This window comes from Lissotriton vulgaris, chromosome 11 (genome assembly GCF_964263255.1).
Source record: "Lissotriton vulgaris chromosome 11, aLisVul1.2, whole genome shotgun sequence".
NCBI lineage: Eukaryota > Metazoa > Chordata > Amphibia > Caudata > Salamandridae > Lissotriton > Lissotriton vulgaris.
In genome coordinates this window covers 443,233,522-443,260,481 of record NC_141699.1, presented here as the reverse complement: position 1 = coordinate 443,260,481, position 26,960 = coordinate 443,233,522, and the positions used below count along the sequence as shown (strand labels likewise).

At 46.8% G+C, this 26,960-nt stretch overlaps 1 protein-coding gene across 1 annotated transcript in view; it reads right to left on the bottom strand.

Annotated features, from left to right (window-relative positions):
• Positions 1–6,467: 6,467 nt before the first annotated feature.
• Positions 6,468–26,960, bottom strand: part of LOC147679967 (uncharacterized) — a 39,366-nt gene continuing 18,873 nt past the window's right edge. Inside the window, exon 2 of the mRNA XM_086942484.1 lies at positions 6,468–7,081. Coding sequence (XP_086798610.1) covers positions 6,468–7,081 — 614 coding nt within the window. The remainder of the gene's footprint in view (positions 7,082–26,960) is intronic.

Here is a 26,960-nt window from a genome sequence, read left to right as displayed (position 1 = left end):
TAGGACTGAGTTTGCAGTTTATATACTTGAATGCTCCTGCGGACTGAAGTACGTAGGAAGTACCAAACTACAAGTATACAATAGAATTCTGCAACACATCAGGGCTATTGTCAACTCAGACCCGGTGTATCCGGTGGATAGGCATTTTAAACTTGTCCATCAAAACAATTTATGGGACCTTAAGTATTTTGTAATTGGAGCAGTTCCTGTGTTAAAAAGAGGAGGCAATAGGGAAAAGTATCGAGGCAGATGAAATCTGAGTTTATAATTGAGATAGACACCAAAATGCCAAATGGGTTAAATTTCAATGAAGATCTTCATAACTTTTTATAACTCATCAAGATTCCATCTGAAGGCTCCAAATAATTTTGGTGTCCATAGAATATATTCCCCAATCATTAGTGAAGATGACTGAATACAATTTGATGAGATACAATCAGCACTAGTCACTTTATCGCACACTTGATTTATCTTTGTAAGTTTCAAATCCAGTCTTTACACTATAGACAGACACTTATGCACTTTATGATGATTACGGTTATGAGAGCGATATTATATCCAAAGACAGTTTGTACACATAAGATAAACATGTGATCCATTGGTAATCAAAGTTTATAACACTAATTGAATGAGTAAATATTATATGCTGCTAATAGAAGGCTCCAGATGAAAATATAAAATAGAGAAAAAGGATATGCACATTAATATGCATAGAGCACTTTAAACATCACTTAGCCCTTTATATGGAACTTGTAATAGTGCTACAGAGCACTTCATTAGGAAATAGCAAAAATAACAATGGATAAAGATATCATGACAGTAAAAGACATGATACACAAGCAATAGTTTTGAACATGGCGAAAGTTGAGCTCATTATGTCAGTTTTTTAAATTCAGTTTGTGTTTATACTGTTGGTACTGCAAGTATTAACTGTTTCCAGCACCAATTTTATCAGCCTGAGCGTAAAAAGACAGAGCCAATGGTAGTTGGTTTATGAGTAACACAAGATTGACGAACAGATAAGTGATTTGTGTAATTTCTCAGATGTCCTCATCGCATGCTAATATGTTTATAACAGTGTATCGAATTTAACCAGAATGTATCAAATGGAATGTTATTCATAATCCATTTAAATGAATACTAGTCGAAGAGATAGTCTTTCTTTTATTTTTGCTACAGTAGCTTGCACAGGGAGAAAGGTAATGAATAAAAGAGGCAATGTGACGCAGGGCTGTCATGTGATCAATACCGTGTTTCAGTAGCCGAAATGCGTCATGGATGTATGGCATTAGCTGTTATACCAGCAATGAATATTACCTGAATAAAAGCACTTTAATTTGGAATTGGGTGAGGTGTCCGTTCTGTGTATCGAGTTGGAGATCAACTGCGTGCAAGGATTTAGTTCTATATACATATTTAATCCCTTTGCTTCTGTAGAAGTTGAAGGGGGGTAGGCTACCCTGTCTTATATCATGACAGCTCCTTTTATGATTTATGGATTACTTACTATGCTGACTGCATTTGTGTCAATCATTTTCTTACTTTTTCTGGCATGTATACTGCATACTAGAGCACGATAGTTAAAATGCATATTTTAAAAGTTTATTGTGCCTCTGTCAGGTCTTTCTTTGGACAATTACGAGTGTGAGAGAGAAAGGGTGTGTCAGGTCACTGCAATTCCTGAGTCAGGTGTGTTGTGTTCTGGGGTGTCTAAACACTTGTTCCTTTGTGAGTGAGTAGGAGGGCAAGTAAGACACTATAGCCAGTTGGTTCCGGACTCGTGGGTACTAAGGTGGTAGGATAACTCAGTCCTTGCTTACTGTGGTTCTATGGTCCCAAGCTTAGTTCTGTGATTTCACTGAACCCCTGCAACAACATGAGCCAGGAAAACTGAGTCAGACCCCATCTGTGTGGTTGCACAAAATGTAACATTAGTCACAATGACATAAATACTATATCATGCGGGACTACAATTCACACTCATGTAGATATCAATATTTAAATTTGCACACATGGGCGTGTTTCACCACATATGGGATTTAGAGTTGCATCATGGAAATGTGCTGATCATTGATCTTCCACATAAGTGTAAGTTGATAAATAGAAACAGTTCAGGCACTTTGGCATGGCTTTGCAGACCCCATGAGGAGTATCATACGCCCACACACATGGCTGCCTTCCCTTATTCTGTGTCCGATAGTTAATACATGAGTTAATAAGTGGATAGGGGATTGTCATGCACCTCCTGTCAACCATGATCATGAAGCCTTACTAATATTGAGTATCAGGAATTTAACAGAAATATGACAAGTATTTCCAGCTTCAGACCTTTTGGGAAAAATGTTAAGTGTCATACTTGAACAAGCTTATGTACACACATCAATCCAAGGCTGCATTCGGATGCATACATCATTAGGTCTACATAGCATTTCAGTAGTGTGTGTATGCTTGTCGTATCACTCATCTTGTATAAAAAGAGCTTTTATATAATCCATGGAGCCTTGCATCATGCCTCTGAGGGAGGATAAAGTATCACTGAGACTGGATCCCTTGGGGATAGGCAAACACATTGAAGACCTATATGTCCATACAATATTAAACAAAGAAATGAACAGACGCACATGTAGGTATGTCATGTGTTGTCTATGATGAGGCAAAGACTTTACTTAGGAACATGTTGTTCCATCAGGAAAAACATATGCTGCAATTACCATATCGAAATTTTCTCAGATTGTGATGGCAACACTTATGCCCCTGTCATATTTGCTTACATTTTCTGATTACTTTTTTTCATACTACTACAGGGAAAGGTTTTTTTTAAAACTTATTATGTGTAACACAGCAGGTATGTTAGTCCACCCTTATGGTCTGTTAAACTGAAACTTCTTATCTGGAGAGCACAAATGCATGCAGCATGTCTTAAGCCATTATGTTGCCTGTTGATGCTACATATGTTGTATAGTCACATAGTGTGTCAATAATATTCCATGTTACCTATCCTGTCAATGTTTGGGAACAATGCCTGTCTAGTCATATAGCACGCCATCTGGCCCAGTGACATTCATAAAAGTGGACATCTACATTTGATCCCTTCCCGCTCTTGATTTGCAAAACAGAAATCACTTTGCTTTCCACATACGTTCACTACAGAATATCCGGATGTGTGCTATTTGTTGTACTATTTCATATGCTTCTGTAGACATTGTGCCACATGATGAGCAATGTGTCCAAAGCCACATGAATAAAGATGTGTTACAATCCCAAACATTTAGAGATGTTTAGTTCCTGAGGGCCTGCTTACATACACATTACAGATTAGATATTTTACTCAGCTATCATCCCTCAAGGATCTGTGGGCAGGTTCCGTTCTGATTCACAGACTATCAGGTAACTGGTGGTAGCTGAGTGTTACCTCCCTGCACATATCACAATGAAACATATCACAAATATCAAGCACAGACATCAACATGGTATATGCATGTACACTTACTGGTGGCATTGGGTTCCTGGAATGTGTCGACCTCACCCCAGGTGAAAGGAAGATGTCCACATAGGAGACATGAATGAGGACATAGCATTGTAAAAATAGCTTTCCAGAATGTTTACTGTAGGAACGTGACTCTTTTGAGATGGTTAGCCCCCACTTTTTGCCTGATGTACATTTGAACTGTAAGTGAACTGAGTCCCTGCTAACCTGGTTCCCAGTGCCAGATCTCTTTAACAAAATCTGTACCACAATTGCACAACTTCAGTTACCCCTGTAAGTTCCTAGTAATTGGTTCCCATGGCACCTAGGGGAAGGGTACTGAAGAGGGTTCTCTGGGGCTGCAGAACTGGTTGTGCCACCCCAGGGACCCCACACCAAAGCTATGCACCTGCCATTGCAGGCTGCGGTGGAAGTAAATCTTAATAGTCAACATGGGACACAACCCTGTGTGCCATGTCTCCCATACTATGCATGGAATATAGGCAGGTCACCACAACTGCAGCTATAATGAACTCAACATTATGTTGATGTGTAAATGTATTTTTGTGTCACAAGAACGCATAAATATTCATTCTTGCAAAATGTTATATGCAATTTACTTTACTTAGTACTCATTCACATTCCTTATGGGCTCTGCTTAACTCTTGACAGTAGTCAACATCAGGCTTGGGCTACATTATCTGCGAGGCTTTTATTTTATTTACTTTAATCAACCTTGTATGTCTCCTCACGGCCGAGCCGCACTTCAACAATTCCTCGTGCTACCTCAGTGTTTCACGATGCATGCGGGATTACTCTGCAACCATAATGATCTCATTGTGAATTTTATGTGTAAATGTATGTCGTTTCACCAGAGCGCATAAATATTCATTCTTGCAAATTGTAATTTACGAAATGTTAGTACTCATACACATTCCTCATGAGCTCCGCTTAACTTCAGACCGCAGTCAACATCAGGCTTGGGCTACGTTATCTGCAAGGCTTTTATTTACTACAATTTGCATAGCTGCCAAGGTTTCAGATTGCTTTGTGGGACATTTTCAAAATGTGAGTGTAATTATGAGTGACATTTCAACAACGATGAGTGACACTTTCATTTGATCAAAATCAAGCAATGAATACTACGGAAACGTATAAATATCAGAAATTACACCCATTTGAGCAACGAGAAACCTCTAAGAAGAACTTAAAACTGGTGCAAAGTGCCATAAATGGAAGGGCACTTAGGTGTGAATGTGGGAGGTGCTCTGCTTCTAAGTGCCTGGCATCACACTGCCATCGACGACCTACAGCCCTTCATGGGTTCTGGGGAACTCTGTCCGCCCTATCATGACTCTCTAACTGCCATCTTTTCAGTTTGATTGTGTGGTATTTCCATGATTTCAGTATATTTAGGAGTGACATTCTATGGCCAAATCATTGACACTTTGAATGACCTTTATCTACTACTGTGCGCATTACAATAAATGGCTTGCATAGTTGAAGTGCTTTCTCAGTCGCAGAAGCAGGGGATGTAATAGTATTATAAATAGAGAGGTCACCATGCCCTGCTGCACCAAGCAGGTTTCAATTATTTTTGTCTCATTAACAACAGACAGAAATCTGCAGGAAGACTGAATTAACCAGGTGAGGTTTGACAATGTAAGAGTGTGTTTTGTCACTGATTAGTTTAACTTGCATTTATCTTTCAATTAAGGTGCGTGCTTTTAGATGAATAAAGGTGAAACACTAACAAAAATACATACAGAATACTGTCCTTTTTAACTACGCCTATGGCCCACAGACTGACACTGCCCCCATTGCTGCTTGACTCACCTGTGCCATACCAGAAATGACTGACATCGAAGGCTGAATCAGTAGATAATCACGTTCTGCAGTGCACTGAGAGGAATAGTGTGTGTGCAGCCCTTGAGTGTCATGCTACGCTGTTTTCTAGCATTGCTATCAGGCCCCAATTAAGTCACGGTAACTGCAGTGGCCGGTGCTTGAAAGATGATTTGTGCCAGCTGAAGGCAGACTGGCTTTCCCAAGTCAGTGTGTCGTCACTCGCAAGGAACTGGAGTACAAAGATCCCACACGTGACTGGAGGCAGGAGGGCAGATGAGGCCTAACAGGGTCCCTGCCCTCCACACATGTGGATGGTGGTGCTGGGGGCTGTGGCTACAGGACTGGCGCAAGGCAATTGGCGAGCCCACCACGGCTGCAATCATGTGCGTGCGGACGGGACATTTGTTAAGTTGAGGCCGCCGCCTGCATGAGAGCTCTGCCATAATTATAATGCAGTTGCCATAACTGTACCTAAAATGCTGCAAGTTCACAACAGGGGTCGGGTCTATCGCTGGATCACACAATGCGCAGCAGTCTAGGTTGCGAGCTGCCATACCCATTGCACAAGTCACTGTAGTCCATAGAGAGAGACTGGTAAGGCGCCCGACGCGCGGCAGGAGGCAGGAGGCGGACAGTAGTTCCAAATTAAACTCCCCGCCTTCGGCAGGTGCAGCAGGACGTGACGTCACCTGACAGCGCCAGGTATGGCGTTATCTCATTGGGGCTCCCCGGCCTGTGATGTTAGTAGCCTTCGCGCAATAAACAGACCATGCAGTGTCAGAGTAAAAGGCCATTTTATTAGACCAGAACTGCGTAATCTGTACATAACAGTAACATAAACATAATGATAACAACAAACCCCCACTCACACTCCCCTCTCATTCGTTTCACTCGTTCCGCTTCATCACAAAGCCCTAGAAGCTCCAACCATGCTTTATTCTTGCCCCTCAATCACTTGTCATCCAGCCCACTCCTTGCGTCCTGCCATTCATGCTTCCATCCACCCTACGAACTCCCCCCCCCAAGGGATGGGTGTGCCCCCTCTTGACCCCCCTGTCCCTTCAAGTCCCGCCAACCAGTGAACGCCCTGTAGGGCGGTTCACTGCCCCACCCCCCTTCCAGGTCCACCAGTCCTCAACACCTACGCCCGCATTCACTCCCTGCGACACCAGATAGCCTCATTCCACAACTTGCTCACTACATCTCTCATCTCCATCATGTAATACGCATTGCCCAGCTGTGACAAGTGCACCCCGTCGTCCCTGAAAACTAAAGGCTCCTCCAGTGGGATCCCGCCATGTGCAATAACCTTAATGTCTTTGTCACCACAGTAAAGTCTCATCGCCCTGTTGAGCTTCCTTCGTGCCTTCTCAATTGCCCCATGCTTCATAGCCCCTCTCCACACTTTCCTGGGGACCAACTCGGTCCAGGCAATGCAGGTCCCTGCAAGCCTTGCTTTCAACACATCCAGGTCCCGTTGCATGAGTTGTAATAGTGCCAAGCCGGACAGTGTTACCAGGTCATTTTCCCCAAGATGAATGATCAACAAATCAGGACATCCCCTTTGTGGGATCATCTTCGCGAGCCAGGGCAGTAGTGCCCCCCATCGCATGCCACTTTTGCCCCACCATTGTACCTCGTGCAAGTGTCCTTTCAGTCCCAGGTTACGGCCGTAAACCTGCTGCTCCGCATATTTGGATGCCCAATGCACGAAGGAGTGCCCAACAATCCATGTCACCGTCTTACCGCCCGGTCCACCCACGCAACCTAAGAAGAAAAAGATGTTAGAACAAGAACAACAGCATGAATCAACCAACATCCTGCCTGGGACCACCCTACTTCCTCACATACCTCTCGCAACAGCGCGACTTCCATCGCCCAAGTCTCCTAATCCTATCCCAGGACCAACCCAACCTGGCCGCCACTGTCGCAGCCCCGATCCAGAAAGAGTGGGTCCAGAAACCAGCCTCATCCATGAACAACCACCGCAAAGCCTTGTGCAACACAGCCAACAACTGGCCCGCTGTCACTCTCGCGCCAGACGCATGACAAAAAATCTCTCCACACCTCACACTCCCCGTCCCCAGGAAAGTCCGCCATTCCAACACTGGGCTAACCGCCCCACCTGTCTCATTCAGCCATACCCATTTGCCCCTGCCCAACTGATCAGTCTTGGAGCACTGCAGCCAAATACCCAAGCGCCCCCCATCCACTCGAATCTCCTCAAACAACCTGCCAGCCCCTCTCCTCGTACCCAACAGCTCAGACACCTGAAATGCCCCGAAAAACATCCACACCATACACAAGCGGAAAAGGCCAACCTCCACCAGGTCGTAACAATATTCCGGCAACACCCCAACCAGCCGGACCAACAACTCAAACGTTACCGCTTCCCTCAGCCTGCCCCCCTCACTCCCTCGCTCCCTGCCCCAGCCCCGCAACATCCTGCTCAGTAGCACATCCTTGGTTGGGTCAAAACCCAGAAACAAAACACAGTAGAATGATATCCCTGCCAATTTACCAGAGATCGTAGCCGCAGTCAAACCCCGATCCATACAATCCAACACATAACCTCTCAGCCCTTGTTCCACTGCCGACTCCACACCCACGACGCCATTCAACGTCCAGCCCATGAAAGCACTACATTCAGACCATGCTAAACGATATGTCCTCCTTGTGGTCTCTGCCAGCGAACCTTCCACCAGTCCAATCATCCTCACTCCCCCAAGGCCCACACGCCGGCCGGCAGCTTGGTCTTGCATGTATCCGCTCCCGGCGCCAGGTGTCGAAACCGCTGCCACTGCGAACGAGACAAAGCATCCGCAATGTCATTATTCACTCCAGGGACATGCTTAGCCCGAAACACCACATTCAACCGCAGACACGCCAACATGAACCTCCGCAACAGCCACAACACTCTCAGGTCCCTCGCCCTCTGATGATTCACCAGCTCCACCACCGTCATGTTGTCCACATGGAAGAGCACAGACCTGTTTCGAAATTCCTCCCCCCACACCTCCAGTGCCACCAGCAAAGGGAAGAATTCCGAGAAGGCAATGCTCCTCCCCTGTTTGATCCAGGAGGCCGGCCAGCTCTCCGCACACCACCTGCCGTCCCAGAAAACACCAAACCCCGCTGACCCAGCCGCGTCAGAGTAAATTTGGCATTGCCAGACCGCCCTCTCCTCGTCAAAATCCAGAGACACACCGTTGAAGTCCTGCAAGAAAGTAATCCATGTCCTCAAGTCCGTCCTCACTCCCATAGAAATCCTGACTCTGTGATGTGGAAGCACTGCCCCGACATGGCCATGCCGAGCCACCTGCAGAACGTCCATCCTGCCCGCACCACCCTACACGCAAAGTTAAGGAAACCCCGAAGTTTCTGCACTGCCCGCAAAGGAATCCGCCTCTCCCCCACTGCCCAATCCAGACATGCCAGGATCTCCGCCACTTTGGCCGCAGGAAGGCGCGCCAGCCACTGCACCGAGTCCAGTTCGATCCCCAGGAAGGTGAGCCAACAGCTGGGACCAGCCGTCTTTTCAGGCGCCAGAGGCACCCCAAACTGAAAAGCCATCTCCTGGAATCGCGACAGGGCCCTGCCGCAATCCCAGGTATCCCACCTCCCCAGGAAGAGGAAATCATTCAAGTAGTGAGTGACCTCACGGCACCCACTAACTCGCACCATGACCCACTGCAGAAAAGTGCTGAATAGCTCGAAAAGAGCGCAGGAGATGGCGCACCCCATAGGCAAAACCTTGTCCACGTAGATGGCCCCTCCAAACTGCATGCCTATGAGCGGAAAATACGCCGCGTGAATAGGCAGTAAACGGAAAGCAGACTTGATGTCGCACTTCACCAATTCCGCTCCCGCCCCACACACCCTCACCAGACGGATCGCATCGTCCACCGACGCGTAGAGCACTCTAGAATCTTCCTCCGCAATAAAGTCATTCACTGACTGGCCCACATGCCATAAAAGATGGTGTATCATCCTGAACTCCCCCTCCTCTTTCTTCGTCACAACCCCCAATGGGGAGATGATCAGATCCTGCAAAGGCCAGTCAGTAAACCGGCCAGCCACCCTTCCTTCCTCCACCTCCTTCTTCAACTTAGCAGACACTACACACGGCAGTTCTTTGGCAGATCTAAAATTGTCGGCCCAACGGCGCTCCCTGGGACCTTGGTAGCCCACCCTAAAACCCTCAGTGAAACCCCAGAAAAGCCGCACTGCCGCCTCCTGATCTGGGTAGCACGTGAGCCACGGGGCCATTGCCTCCACCCTAACCGGTGTAGGCGTTCCTCCATTGCTCCGCGGGTGTGGTGAGCGTGAGGCACTGAGTAAGGGCATGTTTCCCGCCGCACTTCGAGCACTCGTGTTTGAATTTACAGGGATACCGGGAACTATACCCCTTATTGTAGCTCCAACAGGCCCCCGTGGAATAACCCCCGGGCTTGGACTGCTGCCCCGAGACAATGGTGCTGGGCACTGTTCCACCACCCGCCCCGCCTTGGGCGGGACGCGGCGGAAAAGACCGATATACAACCGGTAGGCCACTGGCCGTGTGTGTGGACGCAGTGGAGTGCGAAGATGCCATCCACTGAACCCAGAGTTCCAGATCCACCTCCCCCCAACTCTTCTCGGGATTCGCGCTAACCCTGGCTCTAAACTCCTCGTCATAGCTCAGCCAGGCAAAACCCCTGAACTGCATCTGCGCCTTGCGAATGATGTCCATGTATTTGAAAAGCGCAATCGCCCTGTCCAAATACTTCTGGCAGTAAACACTGGCATAAATCAAGAACGCTGACGTCCAGTTCTCCATCGTCACCGGCACCCTAGGGCGCCTCGTCAGCTCCCACTCTTCCTCCTTAGATCCCTCCTTAGCCTGTACCTCCCTGTGTAGCAACTTAAAGACATCCACAAACTCATGCTTCCAGATCTGATCTTTGAGTTTCTCCGAAATATGCGAACCCAATGGCATAGCCAGCCCCATATATGGCAGCTTCTTAGGCACCTTCACTCCCTTTTCCTCCTTACCGTCTCCTTTGTCCGTCTGCACCCCCAAAGTCACCTACTTACCATCCACCTTCTTACCATCCTTGGGTGGACCGCCCGATGGCTTCTCCGCCTCCCGCACCGAACCATCACCCACACCTACCGACCTGCAAGTCCTCTTCCGCCCCTCCCCCCCCGGGGAACGTCTTCCCAGGCCACCCACCAGGCTCCCTCACCTGTGAGTGCCGTGGTCCGCTCCCGGGGCCGTCCTCTGGACTCTGTCACCTGGACCGCTGCCGTCCCGGCCTTGGTCTTCATCGCCGCCGTGTCCTGCAAAACACCAAGGTCGCCGTTGTCCGCAGCGCCTCCTAAGCCTACCAAGTCATCCCGCACCTCCCCGTCTTCCAGCTCATCACTCTCCGCACCATAATCCAACTCAAGCACCGGTTCCAGATCCACACGCACGTTGTCCACCTCCTTCACAGCCCTCTTCACACCTTTCTGCACACCACCCCGCCCACGCATGCCAGTCACCACACGCGCCGCAGGAGCCTGAGCCCTCAGTGGAGGGACAGCCACCGCGGACTGCCCTACTGCTTCTGTCCTGCGTCTCGGAGCCGTCTTGCGCCCCGCCAGGCACCCCTGGGCTCTGCCGACAGCCGCCGGCTTGGATCCCCTCCCACCCCTCAGGTCGCTCCAACCTGAGCGGGCCCCAGCACCATCGGGCCTCAAAGCAGTCCTGGCCGTCCCTACACCTGCCATAACCCTCTGGTCCTGCCCTGACTTCCTGGCCCTGACTCTCCTCAGCTCTTCCTCCAACTTCGCTTCCCTTTCCTCCTCAGAGGTCGGGGTGGGAGGGCCCTCAACCTCATGGCCCCACACGGTCCCCACTCTGGCCCTCGTCTGTTCGGCCCACCTCACCTCCTGGATCTATTCCAGGATCCTCTCCCCCCTGGCTCTGTCCTCCCAGGAAGTGGCGCCCCAAATCTGAGGGGGCAGGGGCGGGCAGTAGCCGAAAAATTCAGCCCCCGGGGGGAAAAAAACAACCTGCGGGAACCCAGGAACCCAACCAGGCCCTCCACCCCCAGGAACCAGGGCGGCAGGCCCACCCCGGCCCCAGCACCAGCCGGCACGTGCACAGGCCCCAGGACCTGGGGCGCGGGAGGTGCAGCCTTCACAGCAGCCCCCGAGGCCCCAGGAAGAAACTCGATCGGAGGGAAGGCCCGCGGGGGCAGGCTCTTGTGCTTCCCACCCCTCGCCGGGTCCCTTGGTGCCTCGCCCCCCCTCTGATCGCTGACAAACCCCTGCGCGTCGGGCTCGTCCTCCTGACAGGCCACGACCGCAGCCTTGACCCCCGGCCGAGGCGGCGCGTGTGCCCCTGGTGGCCCCCACCCACGCCTGTTCCATAACTCTCGGCTGGATAAGGTCCTCTCGCCCGGCCCTCGCAAGCAGCAATAAGGCCTCCCGTACCTCCTCTGCAGAGATGCCCGACATCTTGCCAAGTGTCACGCTTCCGGCGTCGGAAAAAACGGCTGCCGTACAACAGCCCCCGCAGCCAATCTAACAGCTCAAAAGACCCAAATACGCTAAACTGCCTGCAAATGCACACTAACTAACCCCCCTCTCTGACCCTAAACTGCCTACAGAATCGCACTAACTAACCTCCCTTTTCTGCTCCCTCCCGATGGTGCCAGGCGCAGGAAGAGGAAGTTCCCTTCCTCCCCTGCACCTAAATACCCACCCCCTAACTCCTCCCCTTCCCCTACCTGGCCTATCATGCGCGAATGACCCTGGGGGAAGACTAGTCTGCGACTCTGCTTCCCCCGGGGCCCGGCATTGCGCACTACCGTGCGAGAGCGGAGAGACATGCAGGGACATCATTTTCATATGTTGGAGCTGCTTAGCAGCAGTCAGTCTAGCAGCTAGAGCACCAAACCGGCAGGAGCAGCCCGCACTGCAGTGCTAGCTGCCACACTCCATATTATTACCGTTTTAGGCAGTGCTTCGGTGATGCTCAGACACTATGCAAATAAATGCGTGACAATGCATTTCAGTGCGGTGATGCTAATCACCCCACTGAAATGCGTTGGAGTCACGTGTGATGCGTGATTCTTGGCAGGACTGTACATTCAACTTTTTATGCCTCCTCATGACCGAGTGGCACTTCAAAGGCAGCTCTATTTACTTTTACGGACAACGCTGGGCTCCCCCGCTGTGTCCATTAACATACCTAGTCTGGTGAGAACTGTATTTAGCGTCTGTCCGGCAAACGTAGCGCATGCACGTTTCTGGCCTCGGAGCCGGTACTTATCATGAACGTGCTCAGTGTTCCGTTTGCGAGCCGGTGAACGGACGTGGATTTTGCTGCAAGGTATGTTTCTTTCCCGCACTCCTAAACACTATTTCAGCAATAGACTTCAGTCAACACCTGCGTTGGTGGAGAGGCTAATTATTTCCCATTTTGCTTCTGTTAGTAGATACATAGAGCATCTTCATTAAATCATGCCCAAATTACATAACAAATGAAATAAGTTAATCTACTAAGTAAGTGCTATTTTACTGTCACTGGCGACGCTATCAATGATAAGTGTTTTCTTTAAACACCCCATACTACTTTTCTTGTGCTGATATTTTGGCATTCATTTTTTCAGCTTTTCACAAGTGTATTGGTGGATACATGTTCCAGGACTTGGACTTTTTGGTTAAAATTTCCCTAAACTTTTTGCTTTCCCCCTAGACCGTTTTCCTGACATAGAGTTGCCAATTTAGATGCTTTGGGAACTTTGCCACTGCTGATCAGTGTCAAAGTACAAGTGTTCCCTATCTAAAATGTAATGGTAATTGGTTGGCCATGATTCGGGTGACCAACTGGCATGGGTGCAAATTCAGGACGGTGAGTGTAAAAATTCAGGACAAAGGGTCAAAATTCAGGATAAAAATTCAGGACAGGAGGTCAAAATTCAGGAGAAAACTTCTGGACAAAAGGAAGGTTTTACCGACATATCAGAGGAGGTTGTGCAATAGTTTGTAAGTGAGTAAATAGACAACCATTTAAGCACTAGTCAAATTAGGTTTATATTAGGTTGAAATAATCGTGCAGCTTTGATCAACCGTGCAGGTCTTTTTGTGGTATTTCATATGATAATAATCTATATATATGGTTACAGCACTGGGTTCTCCATGGTCCTGAGCAAGCATGTTTGGTAAGAGAAATGGTCGGGGAGATATGCTCGGATAAACATTGTGAAGTGTAAAGTGGCAAGCATAAGATGCAGCTAATGCGGATCCAAACATATTCAACCATTTGCAAACCTATCCATCATGTATCCTTCTATCCATCGTTTCACTCATCCATTCCTCCATCCACCCTTTTACTCATCCAACCATTATCCATCCATTCACCCTTTCACCCTATCTATCCGCACACTCATCCATCCACTCTTCCACCCATCCATCCATTCACTCACCCATCCAATCATTTACCCTTTCACCCATCCAGCCACCCTTTCACGTACTCATCCATCCACCCAGTAACTCACCCTTCCCCACATTCGCCCTTTCTGTCATCCACACATCCATCCTCACTTTCTCTCTCCATCGACCGTTTCACTTAGCCATCCATCCTTCCTTCCATCCACACAACCATCCATCTACTCATCCACTCATGAATCCATCCATTGACCCTATCACTCATCCATCCTTTAAATCATCTATCAATCTTTTCTCTCATCCATCCACCCTTTCACTCCTTGATCCAACCTTTTGCCTATGCACCCCCTTCACTCACTCATCCATCCTTACATCCACCCTTTCCCACTTCTGTCCATGCATTCACCCTTTCACTTATCAATTCATCAAACCATCCATCCATCCATCATTTCACTCAACCATCCACCCTTTCTTTGTCTCATCCATCCAGTCTCTATTTCATTCATCCATTCACCCTTTCACTAATCCATCCAGCCATCCACCCATTCCTTCACTTACTCTCTCACCCACCTTTTCACATTAATTGTGAGCTGAGCCTTTGTCTGCAGAACAGAAGAGAGCCATCAGAAACTCACCCCTCGGAAGTCAGGCCTGCAGTGTAGGGCCTACGCACAGAGTGCTAAGTTAGCATGTTGTCCTGACAAGTGCAACCACTTGTCAGGCCTGATTTTCCCTTTTTCATACACCTTAGGCACCCCTGTGGTAGGTCCCGGGTAATCCCATGGCAGGGTGCAGTGTAGGTAAATGGCAGGGTGTATACTAAGGTGTGTGTTATGTCCTGACAGTGAAAAACACTCCATTTTGTTTTTCTCTGCTGAAAGGCCATCCTGCACATAGGACAGAATGAGGGAGCCTGGATGTTGTGTTTGTTAGCCTAGTTTCCTGTACGTTTATAATGAAGAGGTAAAGTTTAGTATGTATGAACTCACAGCGTCTTAGCACATCTTTCTGTGATGGAAGTTATGTCACTTTGTGTTTAGAAACCACTCTTTTAGAAAATGGCTATGATTTGTGCTCTAGGCATTTCTGTGTGTCTCTGCTGAAATGTGGATTGTCTGTCTGGATCTGAAAGGTGAGAGGAGCCAGGAGAGGTCTTGACCCAGGGAGGGGTTGAGATGGCACCAGGCTGTCCTGCCTCTGTAGAGAATGGAGAGGAGAAGCTCGGGTGGGAAAAGGCCTGGGCTGGTGCTATAAACCAATGTACTGCTGAGTGATTAAGGATCAAGATCCCCAGTATGAAAGGGAGAGAGGTTACACTTGGAGGGAGACACCCAGAACTGATTTAGGGAGGGGTCAGGGACAAATGAGCACAAACTTCCAAGACAGTATTGGGTTTAACAATGAGAGCTGAAACCCCTGTACGTTGGAAGGAAACAGCAATGGATTGAGACTGAAAAGGCTTGGTCCCATTCTGTGGTCAAGAGGAGTGCAACCTGATGTACTGTGGAGGAGTGCCATGGTAGGGTGTGCACCGAATTAGAAGTAAAGTCTCCACAGTCCAGAGGGTGGGTCTCAGTGTTCGCTGAGATTGCCGGAAGGAGGCCCAAGTTATTGGGTACTCTGAGTATGACAGCCACGGCCCTGACCAGCAGCCCCAGAAGAGCTGAGCCTCCGGCCTGAGCTCGCTGCACCCCGCGAAGGAGTTCTGGATCCGGGCCCAAGTCGCTGACGTCAGCGAGGAGAGTGGGGTCACGCCCCACCAAGGTAACGTGGATCGCCACCTGGGTGGGGTGTGGGCCCGGAGGGACACACGCTCTGCCTCTTGCTTCTGTCAGCTGAGTGAGCCTGTTTCTTAGGCTCGGATCCTGGCCCGTACTGTCCCAAGGAGGGGCAGTACTGGGGCCGAAGTGGGAAGCAGTACTTTTGTGTCATCATTGATCCATATTGAGGGCATTGTTAACGGCGCACCTAAACTGTTGTATTACACTTTGCATTATTGCTGCTAATGAACTTTCGAACTGTTGTATGACGTCTGAATAATTTGAACTTTCGAACTGTTGTATGACGTCTAAATAATTTGTGCCTGACGAACTACATGCTTGGTGCGATACGCACTGCATTATTGTTCCCTTGCAGATTACCTGATTGTAAAGTGGCGCATTGCATTATTTCTTCCTTGCACAGTATCTGATTATAACATGGTGCAGTGCATTATTTCTTCATTTTAACGTACAGGATTGTAGCGTGACGCATTGCTTTGTTTCTTCCTGGTACATGCTGGTAGTGATACACACTGTATTATTCCTTTTATTGCAAAGTATGTGACTGTGGCGCTACGTATGGCATTGTTTCTCTGTTGCACAGTACAAGAGAATATTGTTACGGATTGCAGTATTTGGTTTCTTTTGGAACGTGTGTGATTCTAGCACTACGACTCACCTAAAATCTTTTGGAAATGGTTAGAAGTGAGCTTAACTGTTGGTTAGAAGCAGTTGTTGGGATTAGAAGCTACCAACCCACTGGAAAGAATATTACCTATTTGTATATGTTGATTTTGTATCGTGTGGTCATATTGTATAACTTCATATATAAAGATTATACTCATTTTATAAAAACTTGTGTTGAGTCTATTTGTGGTGACATCATTGGATTGCTGTGAGTGTGGTTGCACATATTGTACACTTGTGCCTTGGAGATAAGCCTGGCTGCCTGTGCCAAGCTACTAAGGGGGTGAGCAGGGCTATTTCAGGTCGTGTCCTTACTTAGCCTAACGGTGAAACGAGTTGACAAGGATTTCCGCCTCCAGCATTTGGTGGCGGCGATAAGGACCCCCACTTCCATCACAGGGTAATTGTTATGCCCATTATTGTGAAGTAATTCTGTTTTCACTTTGGTTCCATCGCCTGAATACACTAAAAGTCCCTTACAATTACATGTAGGGGCCCCTCACGGTCCTGATGAAGACCCTACTGTAAGGATTAAAATCTCCTACACAACCCTTGAGTCGAAACGTCAAGAGCTCCATTTTGTTTGCCAAGTGTAGACGACGGTGATAGTTTCACCGTGTCGATTCTAACATTATAGTTTTGCGAATAGTTTAGCCATTGTTAAGGCTGGATAGGCCGTTCATGTTTTGGATGTATATATTGTTCACTTCCCTCCCTTTCTCACTTACCCTCACTTTTGCACATTGCTGCAGAGATCCCTCGCTCTCCCCTCTTGGGGCACCTAAGCACAATGTCATTGATAAATGTGTTGTGTTTTGAACATGCAAACATATATTCAATATGATTACATGGGTTCAACATAAAAAGTAGTGATTGTAATTGATTTTGCAGGTGATGTAATGTATGTTATAGTTTTATTTCCACTGGGACCACCCCCTTTTGTGCCTTTAGCCCTAAGGGAGGGTGCAATATATCCTATGTGTCGGCATATCAGCATGAGCAGATATAACCTACAATGAGTGGTACCAAACATCTTGTCTTAATAAATCCTCACTAATGCCAGTATTTATTTATTTATTTATTAATACATTCACCCAGGATACCCTTTTAGAGGGTCCCCTGAAAATGTACTAAGCACTGGTATGATTCCTGATCTGTATTCTCCAGCCTGCCACAACCAGACATGTCTCTAACCTCTTGGGGTGAGTCAGTGCTCTCAGAGGACACAAACAAAGCCTGCTCTGGGTAAAGGTGTGAAGCACCTCTACCAGGACAGGATGGCATTTCTGGGCAGGAAGCTTCACAGATAATGCCACCTTTGAAATTCGACCTAGGAACCTCCAGATAGTGGGAAAGGACAGGTCCCCTTTCCTGATACATTTTTGGCAGGAAATATTGTTAGATTAGGAGGAGGTTCCCCACTTAGCCAACACCCCCCTTAGGGTGGGGCAGGAGAGGTGAACCCCTCTCCTGAAATTGCACCATCTTGGGATGGTGAGAAAACCTTCTATCAGGGCTAGTGAAGTGCCTCTTCCCAAAGGAAGCAATTACTAGAGGGTGTAGACACTCTGAAGGTTAAGTATCCCATTGGGTACTACTTGTCTTCCCCTTGTAATGCCCATACATCCAGTATTTAGGTTGCACCCTGGGACCTGAACATCAGATTTGATAGACAAGAGAAGACCAGGACAAAGAAGACCTGCAGCTTTAGAACTGAAGGCCTGCAGCAGAAGAAAAAGGCACCAAACCTGACCTGCTGCTCCCAGGACTTTACAATCACTGTTGCTGTGTTGTCCTGAAATCTGAAAGGACTCCAATCACACTGGAGCACCTCCAGCCTTCCAGAAGTCTCTGTGAAGCTCTCATGGAGTGAAGGTATCACTTCCCTGCAAACTGCAGGCACTAATCCTGTGAAGTCCAGTTTGTTGATTTTCTGCTCCCCGACGACCTTGGTGCAGCACCAAAGTTCTGCCTCTCCACCAAGTTTATGGGTATCAACACCTACAGGAGCCACATGATTTCTATAACCGGGTTACTAGAGCCCAAACAGCAACGACCACTCTGGACTCTCGAAGCACCAGAAGCAAGCAACTGTTGAGGGACATTAAGGCACCCGAGACCTTCTTCCTGAGTGGCCCAGCTGACCCAAGATCACCTTTCCAAGTTGTCTGCTCCTGACTGCAAGGACCTCAAGAAATACAATGCCCTGCTGACCTGTTCACTCTGCTCATGGCCCCACTGGCCCAGCACAGACCAAGCAGTCCTGCTCACAAGGTCCCCAAGCCCCTGTGACCTCCTCCCTCTGAGGAGACCCATCGGACTTACTGGACTTGCCTGTAAGTCCCTCTGTGCAGTACTTTGTCAAATGGCCCCCTTCGCATTTGCGCACCAGCTTCCAAGATCTCAGCCCCTCTGCTCCCAGTGGATATGTGATGCTACGGGACTTCTGCTGGCACTGTGGACCTGGTCCTGGCATCCACCTAAAACAAGAAGGTGAACTTTGTGAAAGCATTGCCTACATTTCTATGCATTTTTCTTTTTTTTCTCCATTGTTTCCTGTGCTGCATAATTGTGCACAAAAGTGATATATTTTCTAATTTTTGAAAAATCATAACTCCCAAAATACTTACCTTAGAACTGTATTTATGGTCTTCATAATTATGTATAAAATCGACATTATAAGTTGGTATCAGATTTTTTCTTGAGTGTGTGTCTCATTTATTGCCTCTGTGAATACAACAAATGCTTAACACTAACCTCTGATAAGCCTAACTGCTCATCCAGACTCCCACAAAAAGAGAGTTAGTATTATCTACTTTTACCTCTCCCAGCCTTTTGGGGATTTTGCACACTCTCTACATAGTGTACTTCGTTTTAGTACACTGCACAGAGATATGCTTTTGTACAAGTAATTTTTTACTTAAATAACTATGCCATCGCTACATATCAAAAATACACAGCAACTCCTACATGTGTCTATATATTCCCAGGTCATTAAACATATCTAGTCCCCTTGCAGGTCTGACCTTGCTGGATGCAGATGTTTCGATGTATACATCATTACATGCCTGAAGCATGACTCAAGGATATGATATTTGTAGTAATGCTGATCAGCATAAATCCAGACTCCAGTGCACAATGAAACATAGAAACATGTGTTGTTAGGATGGAAAAGAACAGACATACACCTTATATGCAGTCATATAAGTGTGTACTGGTACTGATGTATTGAGTGCTGAGTAGTGGTGAGCTGTTGTACGTTCCACATTTTTGTAAGGCTGCATGACCTCTCAGTATGTAAAATGTTGTTAATTTTGACTGAAGAACAAACAGACCGGCACAGGCAGATATTCATGAGACATAGCAATACATGTGCAGTACAATGCAGCACACGTTGAGGAGTACACATACAATCATTAACAAACGAGATCTGTAGCTTATCCTTCAACATTGTGTATTCAGGAAATTGTTTAGCATCCCCTGGACATTTTTATAGAGTAAGGGTCAGCAACCCCTGCACATTTTTGTAGGTTAAGTAAGAAAATGCCCCTAAATGTTGGAATTTAAGCTATAAGTACAACCCACTAGCCATTGAATTGGCACTTGTGGCAGGGTATAGGATTTGCTCAACATAACCTTTGCTTGTTTGTAGTTTCAATGATGTAGGCACTCCGAGGCTCACTATGCACCCTTACTTTACATCATCTTCTTATATATAGTCCTATAAATCATGCATGTTGCCATATTGCATAAAACACAAAAGAGGAACCTTCTATGGCTAGATTGGGCATTACCAATAAAGGTACATCACAAAAGGCAGATAAAATAAAACATAGATACCTACTGTCCTCTGATCTCCAGACCAAGAAAGTCTATGACATCTGCTTCCTGGGAGATGACATATGCCATCTATGTTTCATTTGAACAGTAGTACGGCCCACACGGGAGATCTTATGATGTGTCAGCTCACACACTCTCATCTGTCTACCTTCTCCTTGTCATAGTAGCCTTGGCTCACCCTGCCGTCAGATGCAATCATCATTGCGAGGTAATGATATATCAACCATATCAAGCCCCTTCAACTCTACCTCACTAAAGTTCCTACTTCTTCTAAACTTTCTTGACGCCCTCCCAAAAACACTTCCCCGCCAAAACTAACATCCCAACAAAACATAACTACCCCAAAAACAAACTTCCAACAATGTAAAGACAATTATTACAAAAACACAATAACACTACACCAAATATATGGTAGACAGACAAAATATACACACAAGACCAAAACAAACTTTTTTTACCGACATTCTCCAAACAACTCCAACACCAAGCACAGACTAACCGAGAGTAAGAGAAAGTGAAAGTGCTAGAGCGCGCAGTTTTCCCCAGGTCACCCGGGTTACAAATTCTTTAACACGCACTGGGCCCTTGGCGTGAAGAACACACTAATTTTGTTTGGGTGAAACTGGGTGAGGATTTCTCCTCCTGCACGCTGCTAAGAGTAATCAGGTTTGGTTTACCTCTGCTTACCATGCACCCGACTTACCACAGGCGCAACTCCTTGACGGACCTGGAGCTATTTAAGGAAAAAGTAGACAGGCCTAACATTCAATAAACTTAAAACCAGTAAAATACTTTCCACAATTCTGTAAAATGACCACAGACACCTGATGAAGTCAACGAAACTTTATATAAGAATTCAAAGAGAAGATGCCAAGATAATAAGCGATACACAGAGTAATATATCAAACATTAAAATCAACACCAATAGGTAACTTTGTATTAAAATTAAGACCATTAGGATATATGGGGAACTAAAGGTAGACGTTTTAGAACACAACTAGTCACTGCAATTTTTACTAGAACGTAGGATTTGGGATGAGACCTAGGACATGTACTTAACCTAAGTATTTAAGCTATTCTTGCTAAATTCACTGCAAACCACTAAAGGAAAGGGGAAAAAACGGGAACATGCTATGGTTTCATAAAATCACTGAATTCCTAAAGGATGGGGGGAGAGAAGGAACCAATTAAAATTCAGACACATATACTGCAATGGCAATTGAGCAATAATACAGGTAAGAATGCTTTTACCAGATCAGAAAAAGAGAGAGAGAGAGAGACACGTAAACCCACAATCTATATTTACCTAGTTCAGATTGAAGACCAACCCTGGCCACGGGTCAGTTGGGAAGACGGGGACAGGGACCCTCAGAAAGGAATGCCAGAATGCGAGCAGGTACAGCTCACGGACAGTAAGGACAGGATACCCCTCAGGTTCGGGTCAAGGACTGGGCCTCCCAGAGTACGACCAACACCCACAGCTTCGGACAGCAACGCCTGCGTTACCCCCTCCTGCAAGTAATCCGCCAGACACCCCGATTGGATTTTCGAATTCCTCAGCAAAGTGCTTCGCCAGCACTTAGGATTTTCCACCCCTTAGGAGATTGTGGAAAGTATAGACAAAGTGCTCCGCAGCACTTTCAGAATGAGCACCTATTGAGATCGTAGGGTCAGTGACAGGTCTGCTACTCGGACAAGTCGGACAATTTTCCTAAGCTAAACTAGGGTAATTATACAGTTTTGGGGACCCTTAGACCACCCATTAATGTTGCAAGTGACAGTTTCCCACATTGTGATTGGTCAGGAGAGGTGGTGCGGTCTTTACCACCTCCTAGAATTCAGTTTTCACATGTTTAATATTCAAATTTGAACACCCGCCCCCCAGGTTCACGTTCCCATGCATAGAATACAGCAGTACAGGATAGTTCACAATATGTAGCAACAGTATTGCTTTTTCCAAGGTAAGACTCCGTATTCCCAGTGAGGTTCCCAGGCGCATTGTGCTTCAGGAGCCAGCTGGCTAGGTTTAGCTTCTGCGCAGTTGGAACTTTCTCCGGTCATGTGACGGTGCCCAGCAGAGCTTCAAGTATGGCTCCGCTCATGATTACCCCAGCCCACAAAGACGCGGTACATGAAAAGTAAGCGAAGACAAATTAGAATCATACATAAAATGATCGCACTGTATACCATGATAAGAGATAACCAACCCTTACTTTTATAATAACTATAGCATTTTAGGATTAATGCGAAAGAATAGATAGGCTAAAAGCTGCTGCAGTAAGCAGAGAGCGTGGTGAGAGACAAGCGGCCATATTTAGCATCAATGCGCATGGGCACAGAATCCCTCCAGAATGCGAGTGCGTCACATCACATGGGTATGACCGACGCATGCGCAGACTGAATTGCGGCAAAGCAGCCATTTTCAGTGCAAGCTTCGTTAGTACGTGAAAAGACAAACAAGCAAGCATCCTAGGGACACCCGCGTGTAGGGGAAAACACTTCACAAATGACGAACAATTGTGTTAATATTATTATGCAATTTAGACAAGGGTTTTGCATACGAGCAAGGCGCTATACGTGCGAATCCTTGCTCCATCAATCCCCTCTTTGATGATATTTACCATCATCACTACATGAAGGAAACAGATGCCAACTTTTCTCATTCATTCATATCGTCCATTTCAATTTCAATAAACTTATTGTTTAGTTTTCTTTCAGCTTCCCTATGAGAGTGGTGATTTTTCGCCTTTTTATAAATTGCACTCTTCAGCTCCTCTAATTCTAATTCATCAATGTTTCTTTTCACCCCCCTCGGATTGACTGTATATTTCTTTTTACACTTTTGACATTTGCAGCAGATAAAAATGATCAATACAATCACACCTATTATGACTATTGGCATCAGTATTTTCCACAAAATATTTCTACCTAGATTAGTAAACCAACTACCTATAGAGGAGAGACCTCCAGTCAGTCTCGTCCAGGCACTGTCAACCTCCAATGGTTTGAGTTCCTTTTCCAAATTAGTTATGTTCCTCACATATTGTTTTAATTCGATACTCTTATCAGGAATGTAGGTGCAACAATGTTGCGCTCTCAGCATTCTACAGACTCCGCCCTCTTTTGCTAATAGGGTGTCAAGGGCAAGACGGTTTTGTAAAACCATTGATCTGATCGCAACCATTTCAGTATTGACCAGCAGGAAACCAGCAGCAGTGTCCGTTGATAACCGGTCCACTACTGTAGACAATTTGCAGATTCTATGGGTGTTCAGAACTACCCCCATTCCAGGTATCAGTGCACTAAAAATATCACCTACAATTTCGCCTACACTTTCGCGTCTACTACGCACTAAGCCATTAGTTTCATCATCGCTTCCAGCTGCATTGTTCACATGGTATATTTTCGGGAAAACAATGCCAAAGTAGCAGCTTCCATACCAGTGATCCGGCAATTTGAAATAAGCCTTGTTCCCACATATATAATATATTCCGGGAAACACAGGTTCTGACCCATTTTTGAAACCCCAACCTCCAATTACCTTATAATTATGTTCACACTCGCTGGAACCGATGAATACATTGTTATAGTACTCTGTCCTTTCCCTATGGATACAAAGTTTCCCCTTTCCTTCAAAATCCAGCAACAAGGCAGGACTGGCTTCGCCTTCTGAGGTGTTATCCATGTGCTCAGCCCACCTAGGAACTCTTTCCTTCTCGTCATTTGCCTTCTTCTGAAACTTTTCTCTCCTTCTGTCTGCCATCTTTATAAACATCTTTTCCTGCTCTTGCAGTGAACAGGTCAGATTGTCTTCTTTTGCTTGATCTAAGTCTATGTTACCTATAGTCAGGAAATATTCTCCCATATAGCGGGTCACGTCACTTGTAGTATGTACACGGTTCAAATGTCTTCTAATAGGAAGTTCAGAAAATACTACGTCATCATTCGAATAATAGTACTGCAAGGTGCTTCTATAGAACAAGCTAGCTAATATACTACAGGATATTCCATAGGTCAAAGGTAGATGGTGGTATGTCACGCCTTCAGCCACTGAGGTTGGTAGCTTCATACAGACATAACAGTCCTCTATTTCCATAGCCTCTACGTAATGCACTAACAAGTTAGCAAAAACATTTAAATGCGTCCTGTTCTTCATTTTGTGAAAATGTAGTCCATCCTCATCTGGTGCTTCTAAATCAGGTCGTGTGTGTGTCAGTCCTACTCTTTTGTCGCGTCTTTCTAGTCTTCGTGGTGTTTCTGCAGTCGGTACAACCCCTACATCTACTGCTTCGGGTTCAGTAGGGGACAAGTTAGGATTCTTACTTATCATAAAAGGTAGAAAAACTGTTAGTCCTATCCACATTACTATTAGCATAGCTACACTACACAAGCATATCTTACAACAGGTTTTGAGACACCCACAGCGGGATCTCCCAGAGACACTCGGATCAGACATTTTTAGCTTACAGGTGGCTTTTGCTACCCCTCTTCGTTTCTTTGCACCAAAGGCTCACTTCAGGGCTCGCTTAAGGAGGGTCTTCGTCCGAACTCCGATCAGCAATGGACTCGTTGTCACTGTTGCCACTGTGGTGAGGCTCGTCAATCTCTTCCAACACAAGGTACGTCCACTCAGGGCTCCGATACAGTCGGTTCTGTTTCTTTATTCTGTCGCTCTTTCTCAGCGATTTGCCTTGGGCTGCATTCCTTTCACTTAAAGCCCTTTTTCGGTCTTTATCGTTTTCTTCGACTGTCTTTAGTCTGAGCCTTAGTCTCTTGACGTATCGAGGTGTACTTCTTCCTCCGTGCCTCCCAGTGGTTGAGGAGACTTCTCCTTCTTCGTGCACTCTTTTCACTTTTTGTTGTGGCACTTCTGATTCCCTACCTGTCTGACTGGTTCCAGGTCTTTCGTCTATTTCTTCTGCCTGGTCGCTAATCTGTCCCTGCTCAGATTCAAATCGCACTTTCTTTATATTTCTGGTTACTGTTGTTTCCGTTGTCTGAGCACTTTGATCTAGTTCTATCTGTTCCTGTTCATGCTCTTCGATCTCTTCGTTTTCTTCTGCATGAACGTCAGCTCTAATTTCTAACTGTCCCTTTCTCGGCTCCGGAGTTTCAGGAGGAGTCTCGAGATCTTGATCTGACCCTACTTGGCCTATGTCCTGATCAGGTGTGTTGTGGCTTTCGTTGACCTGACCTGCTTCTTCTATTTCTGACTCACCTGGACTATCCCACTCACTGTCTAAGTAAGAATATTTCCGGGTTCGTATTGGATCATGAACCGGTTCGTCGGCGGGATACCATTCAACGTCTCGACTTGTGCTCGGCAGTTCGATGTCAGCTAGCTCCGGACTTTCTTCCTCGGAGGTCTCTTCAGCCGTGCTGCCTTCAGCTCCAGTCGCGTTTTCTCCAGATACCCGCTTTGTGTGGCTGGCGTGGATCCACTTCGGTACACCAGCGCACTTCACAGCAGTGGTAGTGACGAGGATCACTTGTCGTCGCTTTCCCCACCTTGGTTTCAGGCAACTGCTCCGGGTGTGTTTCTTTAACACCACCCAGTCTCCTGGCTGCAGATTGTGTGCTGGAGTCTTTGGCCACTCGTCTTCTGTCTCTCCAATCTGCTGAGAGAGAGAACGCACTTGGTCACCCAGCTGCTTGCAGTATTCTAGCACCATATCATCAGAAATGCTTAGCAGTTTGTTTCCGGGTACCCATGCCTGGCGCATCACTCTTCCCATCAACACTTCATGGGGACTTAGGCCAGTCTTTCGATTCGGGATACTTCTCAAACTCATCAGCACCAGGGGTAAAGCTTCTATCCAGTTCATTTTTGTGGAATCACACATTTTGCCCAGTCTGGACTTCAGAGTGCCATTTATTTGTTCCACTACCCCAGAAGCCTCTGGGTGGTAGGCACAGTGCAATCTTTGCTTCATTTTGAATGCTCTACAGAGTTCCAATAGGACATCGTTGGCAAAATGCCCACCTTGGTCCGTTTCGATCGTCTCTGGGATCCCATACCTAGGTATCAACTCCCTGAGCAACAATTTTGCTGTGGTGATAGCGTCATTTTTCTTAGCTGGATATGCTTCCACCCACCTGGAGAATAGACATACTAAGACTAAGACATATCTATATCCTTTGCATCTGGGCATGGTTATGAAGTCTGCCTGTATTCTAACGAAGGGACCTACTGCCTTTCCAATAGTACTCTGTTTCACTACAGTCTTCTTTCCTGCATTGAATTGCTGACACACTAGGCACCTCTGGCAAAGCCTTTCCGCCTGGTCCCTGAACTTTGAATTACAGAACACTTGCTCAAACACCCGACACATCGCGTCTCTTCCCATATGTGTTGGCTCATGTATCATTCTGATCATGGGGTCGATCAAGCTATCAGGCAATACAGGCACCCCAGCCGGATTTACCACCACACCATCTTCTCGCAATTCGCATTCCTTTGCGGCCCACCTGCCTTTTTCTTGCCTGTCTGTGGCTTGTTGTATCTCCTTTAATTCTTCCCAAGTTGACACATTATCAAACAACATAAGTTGGCAGCTGGTTCCATCCCACCGGGCAATTTGTAGGGACATCTGGTGTCGGGCACAAAACTGTGCAATTTGGTCAGCGTACCTATTACCGGCAGTCACATCATCATTTCCAGATCTGTGAGCCGCACACTTGACCACAGCCAATTCTTTGGGTAATTGGATAGCTTCCAGTAAGTCATGCACCACCTTCCCATTTCGGATAGGTGTGCCTGAGGAAGTCATGAATTCTCTTTGTAGCCACAATTGGCCGAAGTCATGAACAACCCCGAAACAGTACTGACTGTCTGTGAAAACAGTAATTCTTTTGTTCTTTCCCCTCTTGCATGCTCGAGTTAACGCGATGAGCTCTGCCACTTGTGCAGATTTCACCTCGCGCATGTAAGATGCCTC